At 38.8% G+C, this 19,997-nt stretch overlaps 1 protein-coding gene across 1 annotated transcript in view; it reads left to right on the forward strand.

Moving 5' to 3' along the window:
* LOC109927845 (protein furry homolog-like) overlaps positions 1-19,997 on the forward strand; it is a 291,518-nt gene that overhangs the window by 234,491 nt on the left and 37,030 nt on the right. Inside the window, exons 19-22 of the mRNA XM_048599687.1 lie at positions 3,269-3,477; positions 13,390-13,597; positions 18,622-18,771; positions 19,675-19,773. Of these exons, the coding sequence (XP_048455644.1) occupies positions 3,269-3,477; positions 13,390-13,597; positions 18,622-18,771; positions 19,675-19,773 (666 nt within the window). The remainder of the gene's footprint in view (positions 1-3,268; positions 3,478-13,389; positions 13,598-18,621; positions 18,772-19,674; positions 19,774-19,997) is intronic.

Consider the following 19,997-nt stretch of genomic DNA (forward strand, 5'->3'; position numbering starts at 1 on the left):
ATGCAGATTGTTAAATATTTCTCAGTTTTGCTTCTATTGACTTAATCAAGGGACTTTTATCCACTAGGAATGTTTCGTAGCCTAACTGAAATGATGAGGAACATTGAGATTTGGAACAGAACTGATAACACAAAATGTCTACATCAGTGTGTTTGTGGCAACTGGAAGAACAGTCTCTTTCTGTTTCTATTCTTGAACAGACTAGTGATTTAGGATAAAATCCAGCCAAACTTTTTATTTGTTCACTGGCTAGCATAGCCTTTATTGCCAGTCCCAATTTCGTGGACGAAGTTGTGGTGAGTTGGCTTCCTCAATTCATGCAGTACTTAAGGTGTAGGGATACCCAGAGCCCAATTAGAATACTCCTGGATTTGACCTAGCAACAATAAAGGAACACAATATATTTCCAGTCTTGATGGTGTGTGACTTGGAAGAGAACCTACACATGGTGTATTGCCATGCATCTCCCATGAAATCCCCAGGTGGTCAAGTTTGTGGGTTTGGACGATGTTGTCTAAGGAGCCTTGGTGAGTTGCAGTTCCAGGCAACTGGGGAATATTTTAGCTCACTCCAGATTTTTGCCTTGTGGATGATGGACTGTCTTTGGGGAATTAGTAGTGAGTTATTTGCTGCAAGGTCCCTACCATCTCAACTGCTCCTTAAGCCACAGTATGTATATGGCTTGCCCAATTCAATTTCTGGTGAATGATAAACCCGGGATGTTGATATGTTAATGCTATTGAAAGTCAAAGAGTACTGTTTATCATTATGTTGCATTTGTGTGGCACAAATGTTACTGGTTACTTATTGGCCCAAGCCTGGATATTGTCCAGGTCTTGCTGCATTTGGAGATGTACTGCTTCAATATCTGAGAAGTCGAGATTGGTGCTGAATGTGGTGCAATCATCGATGAACGTCTGACCTATGACGGGCGGTCACAGTTGGTATGGCAGTTGAACATGGTTGGATCTAGGACACCATTGAGGAATTCCTGCAGAGATGATTCCTGTTGGTTCTGGTTATGCTTGGATTCCTTGATGCCAATCTCACTTCACTCTTACCTTACTTCTGGCGTTCAGACGGTTTGTCCTTGCTTAGACCAAATTCCATGATCAGGTCAAGATCTGAATCACACTAGCGGAATCCAAACTGAGTATCAGTGAGGAAGTGCCTTTGCAAATGTTACTTGATCTGTCATACACTCTTGTTATTCTTAGCTTTTCTTCACTTTCCTCCAAAAATCTCTACCGTTAAGAAATAAGCCAAACTTGTTTTAGTCTTGGTATTGTGATGTATATTGTATGTGACAGGTGAACCTTTGTCCTCCTGTCCATTTTCATTAGTGCATTTCATGGTGGTGACAAAGCCAGAAGGTCCAATTTACTCCTCTGTCCCTAATTCATGAAGGATAGAATTCAAATTCAATCTTGATTTTATATTTGGTTTCCTGCAGCAATAGTTCTGCCTGTCCCAGTCAGATTCTCAGTGAGGCTGCATTAATCCCCAATAGGTCACTTTGGTTTCAGGACTTCAGGAGCCCTCAGAGAACTAACTAGAGTAACGAATGTACAAGCCTGAGAGGGGAAAAAATATAAAGAAAATCACACAAAAATGGCAGATATATTTCTGACTGCTGTCTTCACCATTATGATTAATCAAAGCCTTATTGACTGTTGCGCCTTGTTGACTGTTGCACTTTATCAACTGTTTTAATTTTGTAAACTCCATAACTGATATTTTTGTTACATACATCGGCAAGAAAGATTCAACCGTTTTACCCCAGTGTCTCTTACAGACTTTAAATCTCAAGGAAGAGTCAATGAAAGAGCCACACTGAAGCTTCTTGCTTAGCTAGCAAGGCTGTAATTAGTTTCCTTGTAGCAAATTGCTGCACATTCACTAGATGCTATTTTTTTCAGTTTATGTCTCTCCCCAAGACCCTTAAAAGAAACTGCTAACTCAGTTCACCATTACTTAACATGAGTTCCCTGAACTCATGTCCTCAACGGCCTTTATAGGATGTCTTCCTCTCTGATCTCCCCATAGCTTTCTACTTTTGGAGCTTGCCCCTCGCTAACTTCTGAGTATCTTAGAACTTCTTCCCAAAGAAGCAGCAAATGCTTGTAGACTATTCATAGCAGCATCTTTGCTGTTACGAGCCTTTTTCCCCCTGCATTAATCTGCCTCTGACTCCTCTTTCTCGTTGTCATCAAACTCAAGTCAGATAGGACCTCATCAATTATCCCTCCAGCTGGTTTGCCGGTCATTTAGTTGGAATCACATAACTTTCTGTAAATGCTGTTTTTGAACTCGATGTTCAAAATGACTTTACATCCTTTTAAAATAAGTCTTAACTGAAAAGTTAAGATTCAGCACTCCCCCACCCCCCCACCCCACTTTACAGCCCAATAGCATTGTGGGGGTACCTTCATGAAGTGGACTGCAGTCGCTCAAGAAGGCAGCCCTCTATCATCTTCTTGAGGGCAACTAGGGATGGGCAATAAATGCTGGCATCCAAATACCAAGAATTATTTTTTAAAAAGTTTATGAACATTTTATGAACCTTCATTACACTTACAAGTGTAAGCTACATATAAAATCGATAATATTAAAGAAATTACTTTATAAAAGAATACACACTTTTGTTTGTAAAACTTTATGAATTGTTATAGAGCTTTAAAGAAAGCATTTGCTTTATTTGTTGATGATGCATGCTCTGTCTTTGATTGAGAGATGATCATTTCTCTCTAATATCCCAGAATCAATAAGGCACACAAGGGTTTCCTTCAGGTGACTATCCTTTCCAGCCTTGTTTTCTTTCTTTAGAGAGACACCCCTCCTTCACTCAGTACAGCTCTATTGCAGCATGTCATTTAACTTGTCTAGTGTGGATTATGAACATTGCCAAACTCCCGTATCTGGTTGAATGGATTTTCATTTCTTTTTCACTCAAATTGTAAAAAGGCCAATTATTCTACAGATTCTCAGTGGCCATGTGTGATTGTGTTGATTGCTATCAGTTTGAACTCATTTGCACTTCTAAAATCAAGGAGCAAGTTGCATATATGAAGACAAGATTTTGAAAGCAAATTTTACTACTGTTTTTCCTTGAAAGTGTGAAATTACATTATTTGTAAGATATGACAAAATTCCAATAGCTAATATTAAATGTTGAGATATTTCATGCTGAAGTGATTTATACAAATATGAAAACCTCAGTAGCACATCATGTCTTGCATTATATTTCTAGTTCTTCATTTGATTGCAGGATGCCAGTGCAGTTATGAAGGATGAACTGGTTATCACTGTTGGTGAAGACACTGGTTCAGACAGTAACCAAGATTCCCAGAAGTTTGAAGACGCAGTTATTTCTGGGAGTTACCCAGAGTTCATCTGTGAAGAGGATGTAACCCTTGCTCTTAAAGAGCTTGATGAAAGATGTGAAGAGGAGGAGGCAGATCTTTCAGGACATTCAAGGTAGTTAATTTTGTATTAACCAGAGAGAGCAAGTCAAATATAATTACTTTTTCCCACCTGGTGCACTACTTTCTGTTGGAACATTTTGTGCTCCCTTAAATTGTAAGAATTACAGCCACAAACCCAGATTTTGCACTAATCACAGAGAAAGGTAGCCATAAAAATTTTAACCGGCCCTAAAGCATTAATTTTGCCTCATTCAACTTAATTTTGAATCTGATGCCATCTATAAGAAATCTGTGGCACCCCGGTGATCTGCCAATCAGGGTGAAAAATTCTCACAGAGAGCAAACCAGCTTATACATGTGTGATTAAGCTGAAGATCGCTTTAAAAATAATGAAACTTCAAATATTGAGAGAGAATGATATGTAAAACATGTAAAGTTAGCCTTTCAGGTTCAGAAGGTTGTTCAGCATCAATTATGACTTAATTTGCCATTTAAAAGCTCAGATACATTATATTCAACAAAATTTAGCATAAGGAGTTATCTTTACAACATGAACACTGTGTGTGAAATTGAAGTTAATATCAGTTCACTGAATCTGTTGATTATATGAAAAAATTGTGTATGCTTGGTTGAGAAGCTTACTGCTTGACAGCAACTTAAAAATTTGTGTCTAACTGCACATATATAGGACCAGAGAATTTTGAGAGTTCCACTTAGTAAAAATGGCGAACGTTGATAATTTTATTGTTGATATTTGGCAGCACAGCAGTTCAGTGGTTAGCACTGTTGCCTTACAGCACCAGGATCCCAGGTTCAGTTCCAGTCTTGAGTAACTGTCTGTGTGACATTTGCACATTCACCTTGTGTCTGTGTAGATGCTCAAGTTTCGTGCCACAGTCCAAAGACATGCAGGTTAAGTCAATTGTCAATGCTAAGTTGCTCCATAGTGTCCAGGGATGTGCAGTTTAGGTTAGCAGATTAGCAATGATAAATGCATGGTTCTCGCAGGGCGTTTTGCTAGTGCTGTTGAAGGAATTTAAACCAAGGTTGTGAGAATAAAGAGAGAATATTTAAAAAAAAAACAGACTACTTGGAGAGACAAATAGCGCTAGCATAGAGAATAATTAATCGATGAAACTGGAGTAAGAAAGAATGAAATCTAAATCATAGTCACTGTGCATGAATGTGAATGTAGCAACGTAGTAAATAAATTGGGAAGTTACCGGTTTAGACTGCTATGTGGAAATATGATGTTCTGGTGATGACACAGATCTGACTCATGGTAGGGCGGCTTGAGTAACATAGAAGATAGGCACAGGAGGAGGCTGTTCAGCCCTTCGAGCTTTCTCCATCGTCCTTCACAGTCATGGCTGATCGTCCAATTTAATAGCCTAATCCTGCTTTCTCCCCATAACCTTTGATCCCATTCACCCCAAGTGCTATATCTAGTCGTCTCTTGAATACATTCAATGTTTTGGCATCAACAACTTCCTGTGGTAATGAACTCCACAGGCTTGCCACTCTTTGGATGAAGAAATGTCTCCTCATCTCCGTCCTAAATCATCTACCCTGAATCCTCATACTGTGACCCCTAGTTCTGGACACATCGAGAACGTCCTCCCTGCATCTACTCTGTCCAGTCCTGTTAGAATTTTTTATAAGTCTCTATGAGATCCCTCCTCTTTCATCTGAACTCTAATGAAAACAATCCCAACCTAGTCAATCTCTTCTCAAATGTAAGACCCGCCATCTCCGGAATCAGCCAGGTAAACCTTCGCTGCACTCCCTTGAGAGCAAGAGCATCCTTCCTCAGAAAAGGAGACCAAAACTGCACACAATATTCCAGGGCTGTGTACAACCGTAACAACACATCCCTGCTCCTGTACTCAAAACCTCTCGCAATGAAAGTCAACATACCATTTGCCTTCTTTACCACCTGCTGCACCTGCACGCTTACTTTCAGTGACTGGTGCACAAGGACACCCAAGTCCCACTGCTCATTCCCCTCTCCCAATTTACAGCCATTCAGGTAGTAATCTACCACCTCATTTTTGCTTCCAAAGTGAATAACCTCACATTTATCCAAATTATACTGCATCTGTCATTGATTTGCCCACTCACCCAACCTGTCGAAATCATGCTGAAGGATCTCTGCATCCTTGTCACAGTTCACCCTCCCACCCAACTTGGTATCATCCACAAACTTGGAGATGTTATATTTTGTTCCCTAATCCGAATCATTAATATATATTGTGAAAATAGCTGGGATCCCAGCACCGATCACCACCTCCAGTTACTGCCTGCCAATTTGAAAAGGATCCATTAACTCCTATTCTTCGTTTCCTTTCTGCCAACCAGTTTCCTATCCATCTCAATACACGTCCCCTAAACCCATGCGCTTTATCTTGCACATTAATCTCTTATGTGGGACTTTGTCAAACGCTTTCTGAATGTTCAAATATACTATATCAACTAGCTCCCCCTTGTCAACTCTACTAGTTACATCATCAAAGAATTCCAATAGACTTGACAAGCATGATTTCCCCTTCATAAATCTCTGCTGACTCTGTCTGATCCTGTCACTGCTTTCTAAATGCTCTGCTATAAAATCCTTGACAATGGATTCAAGAATTTTCCCCACTACTGATGTTAGGCTCACTGGTCTATAATTCCCTGTTTTCTCTCTACCTCCCTTATTGAATAATGGAATGACATTAGCCACCGTCCAATCTGCAGAGACTGTTCCAGAGTCTATAGAGTCCTGGAAGATGACCACCAATGCATCCACTATTTCTAGAGCTACTTCCTTAACTACTCTGGGATGTAGATTATCAGGCCCTGGAGATTTATCAGCCTTCAGTTCCAACAAATTTCCCAGCACCATTTCTAGGCTAATATTGATCTCCCTCAGTTCTTCCCTCTCACTAAATCTTGCATCCTCAGCAATTCTGGTATCTGTTTTGTGTCCTCTTTTGTAAATATTCCTGGGTATAAGGTGTTCAGAAAAGATTGAAAAGTAAAGAGAGGAGGAAGGTTGGCAGTATTGGTGAAGAAGAGCATTGCAGTGTGGAGAAAGAGGATGTCTCACAGTGTCCAAGGACAGAATTAAGTTGGCTAGAAGTAAGGAACAAAAATGGTGTAGCTACATTGCTTTGTATAGTCAGAAACTACTAACTAATGGGAAAGATTTGGAAGAACTTACAAAGAAATGCTAGTATAAAAGTAGTTATAATGAGGATCTGATTTACTCAAGTTTAAACCAGGAGTGTAGTACTGTAAGGGGCTGCAAGAGGCTAGAGTTCCTAAATTGTGCTCAAGAGAATGTCCTACAGCAGTATGCATAAAATCCAACAGGAAAGGATGCACTTGGAAGGTTCTTGGAAATTAGGTGAGCCAAGTAAATCAGGTATTGGGGGGGAACATTCAGGAGACTGTGATCGAGGGTTTAGGTTGATGTTGGAGAATAATAGTCATCAATTCCAGATATGAAAAATCAGGTGGCAGAGACCCAACTTAATTGGGGCAAGAATGGAGCTGGGCAGTTAGCCATAAGTGAAAAGTTGGCAGAAAAACCTCATTGAGCAATGGGATACTTTCAAAGAGTAGATGGCTAGGGTATAGTCAAGGTGTGTTTCCTCAAAAGGGAAAAGTAGAATAAACAAAAATCCAGAGGTCCCTGGATGACAAAGGAGAAATTAAGACAAAAAAGCAAAAGTAGCTTTTCTGAAGAAGATTTTCTGAAGAAGGGTCTCGACCCAAAACATCAACTTTCCTGCTCCTCTGATGCTGCCTGGCCTGCTATGTTCCTCAAGCTCCACACTGTGTTATCTCCAAAAGTAGCTAATGATAGGTTTTGTGTAAAAAATACAACTGAGAACCAAGAGAAAAGCTGAAGCTTCAGTGAGGAGGTAGAAAAGTATATGGGAGAAGCAAAGGCAAATGAAGAAAATATTGGCAACCAATATAAAGGGGTAACCCGGAATCTTCAATTGGCACATAAACAGGAAAACAGTGGTAGAAGAAAGAATAAGGCCAATTAGGGACCAAAAGTGGGGACTTATGCACAAAGGCAAATGGCAAGTCAGAGGTTTTAAATGGGTACTTTGCATTTATCTTTATCAAGGAAGTAGTGGCTACAGTGACAGAGGAGGAAGCTTTGTCACTACAAGGGTTCAAAATTGATGACAAAGTAGTGTTAGACAGACTGTTTGTACTTGAAGTTGACAAGGACTGGGATGAGTTGCATTCAAAAGTATTAAAGGAAGTGAGAATGGAAACTCAAGGGAACTGGCCATAATCTTTTAGTCTTCTCTGGACTCGGGGCAGCTGCCGCTGGAGAATTGCTAGCATCACCCCCTTGTTCAAAAAAGTTCTGGGATTGACTGCAGAGCAGTCAGTTCAACTCCAGTGGTGTGGAAGCTTCTCAACAGTTATTTAAGATATAATTAGTAATCACAGGAAAAGGGTAAGTTGATTAGGAAGAATCAGAATGGATTTCCAAAGTTGATATCTTGTTTAACTAACTTGCTGGGGTTCTTTTGAAGAGCCAACAGGCTGGATGATGGCAATGCTGTTAATGTGTACATGAATTTCTAGAAGGTACTCGATACAGTATCACTTCTAGACTTGTGAGGAAAGTTATTGCTCATGGAATAAAAAGAATGGCAGCAACATGGATACAAAATTAGCTGAGCGATAAGAAACAGTGAAAAATGGTCAACAATGTTCTCTTTAAGCTATGTAGCAGCTGGGAAGTCAGCTTCATAGCCAGTCTGCTGCATGACTTGCACTTCCCACTTCTGGTAGCCTTTGCTGTGCACGGATCTTGGCGAACTGCACAGGAGGAAGAAAAATTAGATGGAACATTGATGGCCAATGGATATCTTTCAGGCTGGAAACAGTGGAATTATGCTAAGATTGATATTATGAATTTTGCTTTATTGATACATGAACTCCTTAGAAAGAAACTGCTTTAAAGGAAATCCAATAGCTTTCCAAATCATGAGATGGCTGAATAGAATAGATAGAAAGAAACTGTTCCTGCTCATAACATTGTCAAGAACAGAAGGGCATAGAGTAAAGATTTGTAAAGGATGCAAATGCGAGAAAAAAACTTTTTCGTACAATTTTGCATCTGAAATGCACTTCTTGTAAGTGTGGTGAGTCAGAGACAATTGAAGCATTCAAGAGAGCAATGGATGGTTCTTTAAGTAGAAATTGAATGTGCAAGAGTATGGAGAAAAGATAGGAGAATGGCACTAAGTCATGAAGCTCATTCAGAGAACCGGTGACCACAGTAGCCCGAAAGCCACCTCTGTACTGTCACACTTCTGTACTTGAAAGGAACATTCTTTTGGGGGAGATTGACCAGCCAGGTATTGTGGTCCACATCAATACCAATATCTTGGTCGAATGCAGATTTCAGGGAGCTGGGAGGGAAATTGAAAAGCAGGATCAGTAATTTCAGGATTATTTACAGTCTCACATCCTACTGAATGAAAGAATTGACAGAATTGGTGTATGGTGATGGCCATCAGATTTCTGACTCATTAGGACTATATTTGGGCAAGCTGGAACTTGTATCAGATGAACTGGCTGTATATTAGCACAACCAAGAATAACATCCTCACAGTAAAATTTGTTAGTGTTTTTGGGGAAGGTTTGAACTACATTGGCAGGAATCCCAAGATGGAGCTCGGATTCAATGGAAGCAACACTGATAAATGGAAGTAGAAAAGAAAGATGACAGATGAAGTATAGACAAGCTACAAATGGGATCAGAATAGATAATAATATTAAAAATAGAATTAAATGCCTTCTGGTGTAACAAAAACAGACTCTGGGTTACTTGTTCATGAGTCACCAAAAATTAGCATATTGGTGCAGTAATCAGTAACAAATACAATTGGTTTGCTGGCCTTCATCACAAGGGGATTTGATTACAGGGGTCTTTCTAAAATTGCATCAAGTCTTGATGAGACTTACCTGGAAATTTGTGCACAGTTTTGGTCCCTTTATCTAAGGAAGAATATACTTGCCTTGGCAGGAGTGCACCAAAGGTTCACCAGATTAATGCCTGGCATGGCACATTGTCAAATGGGGAGAGATTGAGGAGACTGGGTCTGCATTCCATAGAGCTTCAAAGACTAATGGGTGACCTCATTGAAACTAAAAGTTTTTATACAATATGATAGGGTAGATATAGGGAAGGTGTTTCATTTGGCTAACACTATATTGGAAGTAATCAAAGGGTGAGGGGCTTGGCCATTTAAGACTGAGATGAGGGATTTCTTTACTCTGCAGGTGGTAACTATTTGGAATTTTCTACTGTAAAGAGTTGTGGAAGCTCGAGCATTAAACATGTCAAGACAAAAGTCGATAGATTTCTGGAGACATATGACATCAAAGAATATGGAGATAGTGCAAGAAAATGGTATTGAGGTTGATAATCAATCATGATCTAATTGAATGGGTGAAGGGGGAAGGTTTACAGGAGACATGAGAGGCAAATATTTTACACACAGGATGGTTATCGCCTGAAATGCACTACCAGAAGAGGTGGTAGAATCAAATACAATAGCAGTATTTAAGCGGTATCATTGACAGGTACATAAATAGGCAGGGAATAGAAAGATGCAGACAACATAGATGCAAAAGATTTTTAGTTTAGAAAGGCATATTGAAGGCTTGTTGCATGTAGGGCCTGTTCCTTTGCTGTACTGTTTTTGGTTTGTTCTAGCATGCTAAATTGGTCACATGGCTTACTCCTGTTCCTATGTTCCTCTAACTCCCTACCAACCATCCTCTGCCCTTCCTTCCTGATATCAACTTGTCTTATTTCCACTGTGACTAAACCTCAGAAAGATTTTTTAAACTTTTTTTAATGTTCGCTCATGGCACTAGGACGTTGCTGATTGTGCTGGTATTACCCTCAGTTATATTCCTGCAGTGAGCTATGATTAACATAATTTAGCTGCTTTTCGAGTTAGAAGTTCCCACGCCATTTTAGTCACTATCATGTGTTATTGTGTTTATGTTAGCTTAGATTTTGCAGTGCGCAGAAAACCAAATTTGTTCCGTTCTTTGCCTTTCAGGTTCAACATATTTCCATACTTTATATTTTGAAACATAAATTGGTTGAAGAAAGATGCAATGAAGACCCCTTTGGTCACTGTGCAATTGAGAACATTTACATCCTCAAAAATACATTTTTTGTACGCCCTTGAATATAGCACAGAGGAAGTCATTTGACTCGTTGAATCCATGCCAGTTCTTGAAAGGCTATCTAAACAATCCCAATATCTTGCTGCATTCCCATTTTCCTTTTCGTTATTCTTCATCTCCACGACCAACATGATCATATGCAGCAGCTATCAAGTCATTGCCGCTTGTGTGTGAAGAGAGCCTTCCCTGCACCTACATGGTCCTGAATTGCAGTAAAATATTAAGGACTTTCTTTTATTTTCTGCTTTTAGAGTTTACTTTCTGATCTTTCATAAGAAACTAGAAAAACAAAATTCAGAAAGCATTCCACTCCTGATTGGTTAGGACAGAAAACAATACTATTGATGGACTGTTACTTACCCTGTTCATTGCTAATTCATCAGTTTCATTCAACATTTGAACAGAAGGCCTGTCTCCTGTGAAGTCCATAGGTTTTCAGAAGAAAGGGACTGTGTGCCAGGCAACATGTAGCTGAGGATAGTCAAATTAATAGCTATGGTATCAGTTGCAAGTTAAATTTTTACAATTCCTGTAATATCACTGCAATAAACAAAGACTCGGGGCACTGCTTCTTATCCCAGTGCATATTTTCTAAGGACTTTTAGAGTATGGAACTATTTCTCTCCTTTGGCATCCCTTTCCTCCTACACACAACAGGCTTTTAGGCCCTGACTTGCCTGAACCTAAACACTGCTGTTTAATTTGTCACAGAATCCTCATTTTCAACCTTGATGATGTCCTGCACTTCTGGTCTCACTGAGATTTATTGTAAAATTTTGGCAACTGTTCGATGAAAGATCTTGAAATTTGGCATCCAGTGCATGCCAGCTTTCCTGTTGTGACATTCAAATAGAAAAACCAACCAGTTTAAAAAAAAATGAAACTGCCATTTCCTCAATGCAGCAGTTATTCAGCTCTGCAGCAACTGAAACAATAGAAACTAATAGTTTTATTGTTTTGTTCTAAGATCATTCGTTATTTTATTCTGTGCAACTATTTAATCCCATGATTGTATTTATGCAATGTGAAGGATAAAGAACAAGTGATTGACCTTTCTTCATACAGCAGGTGCAATGAAATAACTCACTAAGTAAAATGAAAAAAAGTGATTGATATATCAATTAACAGTAAAAGATAAATGACCAAGAGATGTTAAGGATCTTCGCAAATGTGAAACCCATTAAATTGATTGTGCGTGTAAATTGCCATCCTTTGATGCATCAACCTCTTGAAATAGACCTTACTTAAGATAATTAAGAATACTGTCTTATGCCTTTTGCAGGAGAAAATATTTTACATAGTGCAATACAGCTTTCAACTGCGCTTATATGCAGCTAATCTGCTAGCTGAGGCACAGAAGCTGTTCGACTGCACTTGAAACGAAGTGCTGCTTAACATTTGTAGAAATGTTACGTGCATTAAGTAGGAACAGTCTCAGATATATTTACTCTGCATGTTTTGTAAGAATTTTCAGTAAATTTGAACAGTGAGTATTTTTTGGAAATTTCTGATATTTTTATCATGGATCGATTTCCTACATTTTCTAGCTTTCTTTGGAATAAAATTTACATTGGGTTAAAAAATATGCTGAAGTCTTTTAAATTCACATAAAATCTTCCTAATGGTAAATTTGGATTAAAAATAATTTAATCAGTATGTTGATTTTTGTCTGAAGGAAAAGGTTCTGTGAATTAATATATAAATACTTTGTTCTGATTTATGATAGGGGAATGTTGCATCTAAAAAGGGCTGAAGTCAAAATACATTCTCTAAGTATGCAGTTTTATTGTCACTTACTGCTATGTCCTTCAGGATTTCAGTGATATTTCTGCAGCAACAAAAAATATTTCTTTCAGAGAATGCTCTCAAGTGACTGTCATTGTCATTGTTCTTACATCTCAAATGATTATTTATAGTATGTAAAATTATTTAATATTGGAAAGCTTCTACAGAAATTCTTTGTGCACCTATTGGAAAAGTGACAAAAGAAAATCCAAAATCACCTTTATAACTATTAAGTAAATTGCAATGATTTAAACAATGTATCCTGCATATATTTGTTTCCCGATCCTTTTTACAGTTCCTTGCTGCCCTGAATCACAGCGTTGTGATCCTTCAAACAATCAAGTGAGAAGGCCTAGAACATTGATTACTCCTTATCTGGTCTCGATATAACCTACCTGGCATGTGCTGAATGATGAAATCAGTTCTGCCCTTTTTCCTGGGTTAAAATGTCAGTTGAAGTCAGGTTTCACATAGATTATCCTTTTTAATTTGATAACCCAGGACTTTATTACAATAGTTACCAGCTGCCAAGAGTAATATATTTATTAAAGTGTACTTTTATTGAGTTAAACTAGTAGTGTACTGTTATGTCCTAAAGAAACAACCAACGGACCAGGACAGTATCATTGCTCAGCAAGTGCAGAATTTCAATGTAGAAACTTCAGCAAAATGTTCCCCTAAACAATTAACCTTATTGCAATTTGTGCAAGTAACAGTTGTATACTTCTGCATGATTTTAAAATAAATGCAGTAAAATATGTTAATTACAAAATTGAGCTATAGAAAAATATGATCAAACATTGTATTTCCAGCACATCACTGTTTTGCAGTGTGATCACAAAGCATATCGCAGGGTTATAAAATAAAGCATCAAAGAGATTGTTCATTATATGTCTAGAAAAACCAATCTACTAAAATGAATAGATTTGAGCATCTACTTTGTATCTATTTTCAGTCAAGATGAAGGAGACCAGGAAGAGTTTCCTGAAATTCAAGCCTCACCACCACCATCACCATTCCTTTCTGCAATCTTGTCTGCTTTTCAACCAGTGGCTTATGAGGATGAGGAAGAAGCCTGGCGTTGCCACGTCAATCAAATGCTGTCCGATACAGATGGATCCTGTGCAGTGCATACATTTCATGTGTTCTCCAGATTGTTTCAGGTCAGTGATCCATTGCCAGATCATAAGTATTTTTTGATGATAGATGCTGTTAATTCACAGCAAGTTGTATGCTTTACTCTTGCAAAGTTATTGAAACTGAATTTGTCAAATGGAAGGCATTAATTGACATCCTTTAAGTCACCCATCACTAAAAGTGATTTGAAGATCTTACTGATATGCAAACGGGTTCTGCTATTTATGCACCTTAGGATGTCAGAGCCTCTTGAACAAATACGATTTAGCTGAAGGTTTGTTTTCAAAATAAAACACTTTCTCTTTGAGCAGTGTTTTTGGAAAATGTCAAGAGTTGCGCAATGATGGAAAAGAAATTGTTTCTTCATTCTGTGGCAAAAGTATGCTTGTTGCAATATATCCTTGCTAATTTTGTCATGATTACCCATGTGCAGCAAGCCCAATGAGTGGTATTCACTCATCCTTTTGTAATGCCCCACACTGGTGCAAGTTGCATTTATACGGCATCTTTAATATCGAACAATGTCCCATGGTGTTTCACTGAATTATAAAATCTGGATAATGAGGGCGAAGCAGGAGAGATTAGGAGAGGTGGTAAAAGCTTGCACACAGGTAGTTTTGAAGATGCTTTTAAAGGAGAAGAACGTTACAGAGAGAATTCCAGGAGTAGCCTGACCACAGCTGTGAAGAGAGAGAGAGATGCAGATAGCTGCAGTTGTAAATACTGCATTCTGGGAAGTTATAAAATTGGAAGTTTTAAAGAGAGATAAAGTCATGAACTTATTTAAACTTGACAGTGAGAATATTTGATTTATAAACTTGATAGAAGTTTATAAAATAATGAGATATATGGGTAGGATTGACTTTCAGAATCTTTTTCCCAGAGTTGAAATGTCTAATACCAGGGGGCATGCATTTAAGGTGAGAAGGGGGAAAGTTCAAAGGAGACTTGAGGGTCAGGTTTTTTTAGGCAGAATGTGGTAGGAGCCTGGAACACACTGCCAGGAGTGGTGCTCGAGGAAAACACAATAAGGGCATTTAAGGGACTGTTAGATAAGCATATGAATATGCAAGGAATAGAGGGATATGGACCAAGGGCAGGCAGAAGGGATTGGTTGCATTTGGCATCATGTTAGGCACAACATTGTGGGCCGAAGGGCCCGTTCCTGTGCTGTATGGTTATGTTCTTTAATATTAAATCAAAGGCAGTGATGTATCAAAAGCTAATTAGGTTATGAATTCTAAGGTTTTAGAGTTATGAATTATAATTAATCTGACTTGGTGCACCATGAAGTGAGCTAAATCTTTGGAGAATAGAGAACATAGTCTGACCAGGGATGCATTGTGTGGTTGAGTCTGAAGTTGGCAATAGCATGCTAAGGATTTCAGCAGCAAAGAAGGTAATGTCCAGAAGGTGGAAATAATCCTCTTGATGTTGGAGAAATTATGTGGTCAGGAAGCCAGTTTATGTCAATTCGGATCTCAAGATCGCAAAAAAAAACTGGTTCAGCCTTATTGGCCAGTGAGTGAGAGGAAATTGATAGAAGGCTAGCAGTGATGATTTTGGAACATAGATAGAAACAAACGTAATATGACCTTGTCAAGCCTTACTCCATCATCCAGTATGATTATGGCTGATTTTGGGCTTCAGCTCCAATTTCTCATCTGCTTCCCGTATTCCCTTCCCTGAAATACAAAAACATATCTATCTCATCCTTAAGTGGCATCATTGATGAACTAACCACAATCTCTGAATGGAGAATTTCAAAGATTCACATTGTTTAAGTCAATAAATTTCTACTCCCCTCACTCCTAAGTTGTTGGCCCCTTGTCCTAAAGCTGTGCCTCTTTGTTCTAGATTTGCCAAGCAGGGAAATAACCTCTTAGTATCTATCCTGACAATCCCCCTTTATAGTCTTGAATCTTTCAATGTGATCACCTCTCATTCTGCTTAAGTCTAGAGCTGATAGACCCAACTTCAAGGAGGTTATAGATAACATTGTATTGAAAGAAAAGGCATACATTGATGCAAGTAATGCTAACAGAATTGAGGTTTATAAGTATTTTAGAAACCAGCAAAGGGACACCAAAATGTTGATTAAAAGGGGAGAGAAAGTGTACGAAAATAATCTAGCCAGGAAAATAAAAGCAGGTTCTAAGAGCTTTCACAAGTTTATAAAAGAAGAAAAGAGTAACTAAACAATGGTCCCTTAGAAGCAAACACAGGAAAAGTCAGCAATGTTCTTAAAAGTATTCTAATCATAGTAGGAACTGCTCCTGCTTTCCCAGTATTGGTACTACTCTCCTATGAATGGATTTTCATTTGAACCACACTACCTTTTGAACCACGTATCCAACGCTTTCATTTTTATTAACCTGTGCCAATTTCTTGTGAAACAGGTAATAATGCAGAGATTATTACCTCTGAGGATCTTTTTTCTAACTTAATCTCTAGTTGCTGATATTCCCTCAGCAGAAGTTCTTTCTTCATCCTATCTATAACACGGTGTCCACTTGCACCATGGCAACTGGATCCAAGTTGCTGTCTAGTACAGCGGGATATCCTACTTGACACTAGGAAGGCAAAATAACCTTTTGAGATTTGCACTCTCAGATGCAGAAAGCAATATCTATCCCTCTAGCTATACTGCCCTCTGCTTCTACTATATTCCTTTTCGTTCCCTGCACCACTGCACCATGGTCAGTTTGCTCATCTTTGCAGACCTCACCATTTGCAAGAACCTCAAACCTGTGGGACAGCTGTTGGAGTTGAAATTCTTTCTATGGTGCCTTCTGGATCTCCGTACTTGTCACACAGTCACGCCTTTCTGTCCCTGATCACGGATCAAATCAGATATGACTAATCTATAGGTGTAACTCTATTGGAAGGAAGTGTCGAGGTAAATACCCACTCCCTGGTGCATCATATGTCATTGAGACAAGTTTGCCTCATCCAAGACTGAATTTTAGATAAGCAATTAATAAAAATTGAGCTGCAGAGGGATGATGATGGGGAGCATGGCTGTGTTTGAAGAACTGGTGAAGGGTTCCTCATGGTAGACTGGTTAGCAAAGTTAGATCACATGGAATACAAGGAAACCTAGCCATTTGGATACAGAATGGCTTGAAGGTAGAAGACAGGCGGTGGTGGTGGAGGGTTGCTTTTCAGACAGGAGGCCCGTGACTAGCAGTGTGCCACAAGGATTGGTGCTGGGTCCACTGCTTTTTGTCATTTATATAAATGATTTGTATGTGAATGTAGGAGGTATGGTTAGTAAGTTGGCAGATGACACCAAAATTGGAGATGTAATGGACAGTGAACAAGGTTACCTCAGAGGACAATGGGATCTTGATCAGGTAATCCAGTGCGCCGACGGATGACAGATGGAGTTTAATTTAGATAAATGTGAGACACTGCATTTTGGAAAGGCAGTTACACTTAATAGTAATGTCCTGGGGAGTGTTGCTGAATGAAGAGAACATCAAGTGTACATTCATAGTTCCTTAAAAGTGGAGTCGCAAGTCAATAGGATAGTGAAGAAGGTGCTTGGTAACTTCCCTTTATTGGTCAGTGCATTGAGAATAGGAATTGGGAGGTCATGTTGAAGCTATACGGGACATTGGTTAGGCCACTTTTGGAATATTGTGTGCGATTCTGGCCTCCCTGCTATAGGAAGAATGTTGTGAAACTTGAAAGGGTTCAGAAAAGACTTACAGGTAGTTTTCCTATAACACAATAGCTGCATTCTGGTGTAACCTTGCGCCAAAGAAAATCGTATTGTAGGGAAATCGCTATACCTGTACAGCAGAAAGTTTGCGTTGTCCAAACAGCGACCATTATTCATCAATTGCGTTACAGCCAATTTGCGTCAACGAAACACGCGTTATAGCAGAACTACCTGTACAAGGATGTTGCTAGAGTTGGAGAGTTTGAGGTATAGGGAGAGGCCAAAATGGCTGGGACTGTTTTCCCTGGAGCACCGGAGGCTGAGATGTGACTTTATCGAGGTTTATAAAATCATGAGGAACATGGATAGGGTAAATAGACAAGATCTTATCCCCAGGTTGTGGGAGTCCAAAATTAAAGGGCATAGGCTTAAGGTGAGAGGGGGAAGATTTAAAAGGGATCTAAGGGGCAACTTCTTCATGCAGAGGGTGGTGCGTGTATGGCATGAGCTGCCAGAGGAAGTGGTGGAGGCTGATACAATTACAACATTTAAAAGGCATTTGGATGGGTATATGAATAGGAAGAGTTTAGTGGGATGTGGGCCAAATGCTGGCAAATGGGACTAGATTAATTTAGGATATCTGGTCAGCATGGACAAGTTGGACCGAAGAGTCTGTTTCTATGCTGTACAGCTCTGTAACTCAATGACTGTAATTAGTATTGCATGTCATTAGCACGTGTGTAAACTGATCACATTCCTTTGGCTGTTTTGGAGCAGTACGTGGATAAGACTGAGGAGGGGACAAGGGTACACCAGTGGAAAACACGTGGGATTAGATGAGAGGCCCTTGCTGGAAATATTCTGACAATGTTCAGTAGATTGGAGTGAAACCAAGTGAAGGCAGCCAAATTACATTGAACAATGGGAGAGGATCATTAGAGAAGGACAGTGTTGACCGTGACAGAGACTACAGAGGAGTTCGGGAAATTTGAAAACATTGGGAGGGGAAATCCAGCAGAGGCAAGAAATTGAATGAGCCAAATCATTCCTAACTTTGAAGATGGAAGGTAAGAGATTTAGTGGAAAGAATAGGCAGTGCAAAAAAGAAGTGAGAGGTTGCCTTTGTTCTTCAGCATTGTTCTGGAGTAGTGAGTATTTTTAACAGAATGAGGCACAAAAGTGCCTGCTATGGTCCAGCTAGCTTTTATAATAGATGCCTGATTTGTGTGCCACCTGATTTACACTAAACTCTAACATTGCTTTGAAGCCAAACACACTTTCATTGACATATATAAATCCTTTGATGTAAAAGTGCTTTCAATATGACAATATGACTGACACAGGATGAAAATATTGTTGATGGCTGATTCCTTGTTTCTGCAGAACATTCAGAAAAAATTCTGTGCCATAACTCATGATTCAGTCAGTCATTTGGGGGACAGCCTGCAGAAGATTGGGTCAAAGTTCAAGAGCTCATTAGAAGTAATGATGATGTGTTCAGATTGTCCTACTGTATTTGTGGATGCCGAAACTGTAAGTTTTAGACTTTTCCTGCAATAAAATTAGTAACAATTGTATAAAAGTGGTATAAGCTCATTTTATGTATACAATACTATGTCATTCTTATTATAGAATAGTTACAACTTAATCACGACCATTCATATAGCTGTATTCTAAAAATGCATGATGCATTTCTTGAAAGTAATGCTTCAAAAGTGGTTTGCTGTTCATTTTTATGAGCAGCCTTCTGATATTTCATAAATTCTAAAATCAAACATAAACTTAATATTCTGAAGTTACTGTCTTTATTTTTAACTCTTCACCAGTTGGCCTTGTATTAGGAAACATCACACTGACCAATGATAATGTGAAAATCTAGGGTTTGCACTAAGTCAAGTGCTGACTGCAGATAACGTTTAACTACAAGAATGCTTTGCATCTGTATACCTTGGAAAGCACTAAAAGTTAGTTAGAACCTTTTTATGGCAGCAAAAGTAACATTTTGATTATAATGCAGGTGATCTGCAAAATTAAATTCTCAATTTTTAAAATCTCAGTTGTGTTTCTTCGTTTTATTATTTTCATTTTTAAAAATTCTTTCCTGCCCACCATCTCCCAACCTTCTCCAGAGATGTGACAAGGTTCTGTCCGTGCATTACTCAACACATGAAAGACCACACAAGCAGCCTCTTGTCCAGTCTACCACCAGTGTCATTGAATTGGTAGTGGAGAGTAGCCTAGGATAATTTACCCTCTTGCTTTCCTCTCTTCTTGATTATGGGCACTAACAGAGGAACCAGAATTACAAACAGTGTTAATCCACTGAACAATTCTGTTCATCAATCTCTCCAGCATAAATGTACATTCTAAATTTTAATTTACAGAAGTATATTTGAAATGTATAAAGCTAACAATTTTTCTGTTTATTTTATACAGCTTGTCTCATGTGGATTGTTAGAGACATTAAAGTTTAGTGTATTGGAGCTACAAGAACACTTGGATACCTACAATGCCAAAAGAGATGGAGCTGAGCAGGTAAGCTGTAGAAATTGTCCTTTGCTTATATTAATAAAAACAAAGTGGTAATTGTAATCTTTCCAGAGTCACACTTGTTCTGATGGTATGATGAAGCATTTATAAAGTGTGGAAAATGAAAGTAAAAGAAAACTTAATACAGCAGTTTCCTCTCACATCTCCTTTTACTGCTAACCTAGTAAATATGTTCTACAGCACCTCAGATAGAATTGCTGAATGCAATG

This window comes from Rhincodon typus, chromosome 1, assembly GCF_021869965.1.
Source record: "Rhincodon typus isolate 14 chromosome 1, sRhiTyp1.1, whole genome shotgun sequence".
Lineage (NCBI taxonomy): Eukaryota > Metazoa > Chordata > Chondrichthyes > Orectolobiformes > Rhincodontidae > Rhincodon > Rhincodon typus.